Consider the following 6141-nt stretch of genomic DNA (forward strand, 5'->3'; position numbering starts at 1 on the left):
TCTGTAACAACATGACCATGTATAATTATACACTGAAATATACATGGCCGTTTAACAACATGACCGTGTATAATTGTACACTGAAATATACATGGCCGTGTATAATTGTACATGGCCATAGTTTCCAGGTCAGCTGTCATATTACCTCAATTACGTCAATATGAGCAATTTTCGTTAATTTTTTAACGGTGACTAAAATTGATTGAAATTATTTATAATGAGACCAAACTTGATTAAAGTTATTTATAATATGACTAAAATTGATAAAGTTTTAGATTGGAACCAAAATTGAAAAACTTCGGTTATATTAATACAAAAATTAATTTTTTTCCGACTATTTATAATAAATTTGAATTAATGAGTTTTTTTTTTTTATTTTATTTTATATGGGGACCATTTTTTTTTTTATTCTTCTAAAAACTAGTATTATATAAAAATTAAAAGTATATAGATAAAATGTTTTTCCTTTTTTTTAACACAGCAAAAGAAACAAACTCGAATTAATCGAATGAAACTAGCACCGAGTCCGAGCACTGCCGCCCCGCCTACGCTACTTCGGCCACCGTCCCACTCCCAGCCACCGCGCAGCATCGACGACGCCTCCTCTCTCCATCAATCGTACATTCCAGCCTCCGACAACGCCGCCCATCGTCGTTCCGCTCCAACACCGCGAATCAACGCCGGTTTTCATCAGTTTTGTAATCATTTTACCTCGGTTTTTCTGTGGTATCTGTGTGGTAACTCTTCGATCATGCATTGAGGTTTCTTTCGATTTTTCCTTTGTTTGAATGGGTTTGGGTCTACTATTCGCTCACTTGATCTTCGATCTCCAGCTCAAACAATAAGCTGGAATTAGTGCTAACTGTTTATTTTTTAGCTTTAATTTGGTGAATATTGATCTTTTGTATATGATTCAAGACTCAAGAGTGATTATTTTCTTACTTTGTTTAGAAGAATTGGCCTTCCTTCCTGGTTTTGCTTCTGATTCCATTAATTGACATTATGTGTACATAATACTTGTTTTCATGGGAGCCTTTATTCTAGCATTGATTATGACTTTGTTTTTGTCCAACTGACTGCACATTTTGGTTTGAATTATATGCACATCCAGTCGACGGCGGATCTAACTGCTATTAATGACCAGCAAAATTATTATGAAGCATAATTGAGTTGTGTAGCAGCTTATTGTGCAGGGACACTTCTTGATTTAGTTGATTTGTGAATGAACTCAGGATAGATAACATGAACAATTGGGAAAACAACCCTGAAATTTGGAGTTGAAACGTAATTGTTTATTTGAAGAGTTTAATTTAAGGTTAATTTTTAAGTGAGTTTATTAATTGAGCAGATATATTGGCAATTCAATATTGATGTTGGCGACTATATTTTAATTGGTGAAAAAAGATTTGATGATTAAAGTATGAGGCGAAACTTAAAAGAATTTTAGGGTGTGTTTGTTTGTGGGTTTGTTTTTTTGGTTTGGATTTATGAATAGTAAAATATTGAATTTGAATAGTTGTTTGATATGATATAAAAAGATATTGATGTGTTGTTTTGAATGTAAAATAAATTTGTAGTATAATATAAAAAAAAATTAATTGTTTGATTTAATATTTTTAGAGGGAAAACAGAATCTGAATAGTAAAAACTTGTGGTAAAATCCACAAAAGAACACAACTTTAGTATATATTATGTCGGAACTTGTAGCTTGAACAATAATTACTGAATATATGTCATAAGTTAGCAATTGTTGAGATGCCTTTGGTATATATATATATTTTTGATGACGAGATGCCTTTGGTTTATTGTTAGCATGTGATGCGGGTGTGATCAAAATATAATATGATGTGACAGACTAAGTTGGTCAGTTGAAAGGACGTTTTAGGTACTGTTTTTATTGATTTGGATGTACATATTTGTTGAACTTTTATGTTGAATGATTTACATGATAGTGTCTATTACTTTATTTAAAATGTCTTTGTTTTGTACCTCCCCATGATTGTGAGTTCATGCTCTATGCATTGACAGCTTTGGGAAGTGCCTTGAGCAGCGATTTTGGAATACATCTATATCCTGTGGTTACATAAGATTTATCAAGTAGGTGACTCTTCTCCCTAATCTTAAGAATTCAATTATTTGTGCTTATTGTATTGCATGTGGCTGGGTTGACATGTAGTATTTTATGTTTATATATATACATATATATATATGTGTGTGTGTGAACTCATCAAGGTATCCAAGATAACTTCTGTGTTAGAGACCATGTATGTTTGCCGATTTTTGTATGAAAGTTGACATATCACATTCTCAATTATGGACCAAACTTCTTACATGATTGGGTAGCTATGTACCGAGACTCTAGATGCCATTGTTTGGAAGGTTGTGTTTTGATGCTTATGGAATAGTAGAAGTTTTGCATTGTAATAATTATTTTGATGTGATATAAATTTAATAGATATTTAATGCGATGTTATGGATATAATATTTCTTTTATGTAATATATTAAATAAAAAATAAATGTATGATGTGATTTGGTGGCTAAATTAATTATTGTAGATGAATAGTGAAAACAGTTAGGGTGTGTTTGTTTGTGGGTTTGGATTTTTGAATAGTAAAAAGTTGAATTGGAATAGTTGTTTGATGTGATATAAATATACGTTGCTTTGATGTTTTGAATGTAAAATAAATTTGTAGTATAATATGAAAAAAGAGAAGTAGTTGTTTGATGTGATATTTTTGGAGGAAAAAAAGAATTTGAATAGTAAAAACCTGCTTTAAAACCCTCAAAAGAACACAACCTTGGGGAGAAAATACAACCAAACAAAGTGATGTGTAGTTACAGTGTCAACATTATTAGGTGTTTGTAATGATGGAATGAGGGGTGCCATTCTGCTGTTAGGAGCAGTGGGGCTCATGTTGGAATAGTCTCCATCGATCTCAATTGAGCTGAGACAACTGAGGCAAGTAAGCTCTCCAGATTACAGCTGGTCGCAGATAGGCCCAACCCCCAAATAGGTTCTAATATTCCGATATTTGGGATGGGTCCTAGATAATTCCAGCTTTAAATATACTCATATTTAAGTGAATTGCAGATAAGATGAGATATGTGATGGCCTGATAGAGGTCTTGATTAGTTCAGAAGCTGAAAAAGATTAGAGAAAGGCTGAATCATTTTACAAACATGCATGTTTTTATAAAACTTATACATTTATACTGCATGTCTTATCAATTTTCGTATTCATAATCAATTAGTTGTTGATTTTACAATAAATGACTACTTTTGTTCCAAAATTGCACACTATCTGAAACCCTAGAAACTACGCTTGTTCACAACTAATCCATGTTTCTACCCATATCCAAGCTTATAATACAACTCCATTTGTGTGTGTATACTTATTTATGTTCAATATTGATAGGGAAAACTGGTGAATATGCCTTCAAATATTTTATAATTTGGTTTGTGTATCTGTTATTTGCATTACCTTTCCATTCGAATTTCCTATCTCCGTAACTTTTTATAAATTGATTCAATCAAAATAACAATTTTTATTCTGTCTCATACACTTAGGTTTCTATCCGTGGTTTAGTTTTGGTATAATTACTGTGACAACTCATGGGCACCACATCGGAGGAAGAAGAATATGCCTCTTTCCTGGAGAAGGTGAAAAGGACAATCTATGTCGACAACTTGGCACCTCAAGTGACTGAATCAGTATTGAAAGCTGCATTCAATCAGTTTGGAAATGTGATTAGTATTCAGATCACACCCAACTATCTTGAGTCGAAAAGCATGCCTCAATCGGCTTTGGTGGAGATGGAAACCCCCAAACAGGTGAAAGAGATTGTGTTTCAGATGGCAAATTTCCCATTCATGATATCTGGAATGCCCCGGCCAGTCAGAGCCTACCCTGCAAAAATGGAGATGTTTGACGACTGTCCTAGGAAACCAGGCAGGAAAATAGAGTGCCGTTGGTTGGACCCAAAAGAACCCGAGTTTGAGGTAGCCCAGAAAATTAAGCACACTGTGAGAAGACATGCTGCAGAAGCATCACTAGTTCTTGAGGTACACACTTGGGTTATAACCACAGTTTTGTCTTTTTTGTTTTGACTGGGATTTATTGAATTTAGGATTTCGAACTTCAGAACTTTTCCTACCTGGATTAGAAAATTCTTGATTTCAACCAAAAAAGATTCTGAAATTGTCCGGGAAGTCTTAGATTTTTGAATTTGCACACCCTGCTGGAGGGGCGGAATAATGATGTACTTAGAGTGTGTTTGTTTGGAGGTTTGGATTTTGAGTTGAGTTTCGAATAGTAAAAAATTTGAGTTGTAATAGTTGTATGATGTGAAATAAATAGGTGTTGACGTGATATTTTGAATGTAAAATTAATTTTTAGTATAATATAAAAATGAAAAATAGGTATTTGATTCGATGTTTTTTAGGAGAAAAAAATTGATGAATAGTAGAATTTTGGGGATTTCTCCCAAACAGACACACCCTTACTGTAATGCTAATGTGTGCAGCAACAACGTATCGAGGAAGAAAAGCTTGGAAACCAACAGAGTGAAATGTTGAAATCTCATTACAAGAAGTTTGAGCTTCTGGAAGGTGTCTTCGATGACGGGACCACTAAACATTTAGCGCGGCATTACAACATGCCACTGTCTGATTCTTGATCTGCTTGGGGATAAAATGTGAGGTAACTCTTTACCTGGAAAATGAGTATTTATTCGCTTATGTTTTTCAGTTTTGATCAGCCAAGTTACCTAACTTAATTCTCTGCATATCTTTAATTAAATGCATTAATAAGTGAGACATATCTTTAGTAATGTATGACTAGGCTGAAGTATCAACCATTTTTTTAACTAAGCCGGAATTGTAAACCTGTGTGTATCAGTAGTTGTTTCTTTCGATATGCATATTGCATGTGTACTAAATATTTTCAAATTTAGTTTGAAAATAGTAAAAGTTAAAAGCCAAATTATTTTTTTACGGAACGAAAATGTGTTTGATGTCATATTTATATTTTAATGAAATATGTGTCTTTGATGTAATATTTTAAACTGAAAATTTTGTGTTGGCTAAAGGTTTGTTTTAATTTTATTTTGTAAATGAAGAATAATGTTTGATGGAAGAAATTAGATGCATTTTTTGTTTGTCATTTATTAGCCTTTTTGTAGAGCAAAGGAACTGATGTAACAATACCAAAATTAGAGATTGGATAATACAAAAACGAAGCTTTTGTTATGGAATACTAATATATATAAGAATTAGGGACAATGGGGGATAAATCTCTCCTTGTATAATTGAATTAACATTCAGTCCCCGTTACTAATAAATTATGCTGCACTTCTTCCTTTTCCATTTCACTTAATCTCAACTCCTATCCATCTCGATCCTCTCTCTCTACCTACCAAAAAGTGATTGTTAAAAATTGCACGAAATCGGAGCTAAAATCCGGCGAGGAAGAAACCTGCCATCGGAAAATTGACACTGCAGTTCGGTCGGGCAATTTGCAGTGCTTTCAAAGACCCATTTCTCACTATGCAGGTTCCTCCATTATGCGATTTTGCTTCCCCTCCTATCTGAGGCAAAGATCGACGGTGGAATTCTTGCAAAGTTAATAATTTTGTCATCTCTCGGATTCTCCGGGATATGGCTCGATCCACATATTGGTAAAGTGCTGATTTGTATGTTGAAGTTTCGGATGCCTTTGCAGCAATGGTTTTGCCTGGTTACCTCCCTGTTTGCTGATATTCAAGTTCAATTAGTGATCTCTAATTTTTCTTCCATTGCTCCATTGATTGATCAATTTTGGCAATGAAATTCAATCTTGGTGAACTTGTTGCTCGTTGTGGGCTGGAGTTTGAAAAATTTTCACCGGGTGTTGATCTTTTAGTGTGATGGGATTTCTTTGATTCAGTTTTTTTCTTTTCTTTTCTTTCCTTTTTTTTTTTTTTTTTTGTAGCTCAATCTGATCAGATGAGTTGATCAGCTTTGTATTGTGTGATCAGAATGGAATTCCAGCTCCGGCTTAGTTCTAGGAGTTCTTCACGAAGACAAACCTAGTGTCTGTTCTTTATTTGTCTCGAGGGATTGGTTTGTTGTGTTTGGATTTTTTTTTTTAAAAAAATCTATTA

At 33.6% G+C, this 6141-nt stretch overlaps 1 protein-coding gene across 5 annotated transcripts; it reads left to right on the forward strand.

Annotated features, from left to right (window-relative positions):
* Positions 1–486: 486 nt before the first annotated feature.
* LOC127259734 (uncharacterized RNA-binding protein C428.12c-like) lies at positions 487–5903 on the forward strand. Of its 5 annotated transcripts, none has more exons than XM_051287298.1 (4): positions 487–761; positions 2029–2097; positions 3569–4063; positions 4525–5903. In XM_051287298.1, the coding sequence occupies exons 3-4, from the start codon at positions 3614–3616 to the stop codon at positions 4675–4677; spliced, it is 603 nt and encodes a 200-aa protein (XP_051143255.1). In that variant the 5' UTR covers positions 487–761; positions 2029–2097; positions 3569–3613; the 3' UTR covers positions 4678–5903. The 5 variants fall into 5 exon arrangements, with proteins under 5 accessions (XP_051143255.1, XP_051143253.1, XP_051143252.1 ...); XM_051287296.1 differs by having other exon boundaries at positions 487–737; XM_051287295.1 differs by having other exon boundaries at positions 487–698.
* The last annotated feature ends 238 nt before the right edge of the window (positions 5904–6141 follow it).

Source organism: Andrographis paniculata, unplaced genomic scaffold, assembly GCF_009805555.1.
Source record: "Andrographis paniculata isolate CXL003 unplaced genomic scaffold, ASM980555v1 Contig60END, whole genome shotgun sequence".
Lineage (NCBI taxonomy): Eukaryota > Viridiplantae > Streptophyta > Magnoliopsida > Lamiales > Acanthaceae > Andrographis > Andrographis paniculata.

Bases quoted from the DNA above. Each gene is read 5' to 3' on its own strand.
- LOC127259734 (XM_051287298.1), top strand. From the start codon at position 3,614: ATGGGCACCACATCGGAGGAAGAAGAATATGCCTCTTTCCTGGAGAAG. The intron at 4,064-4,524 runs GTACACACTTGG...TAATGTGTGCAG, and splicing joins AAGCATCACTAGTTCTTGAG to CAACAACGTATCGAGGAAGA.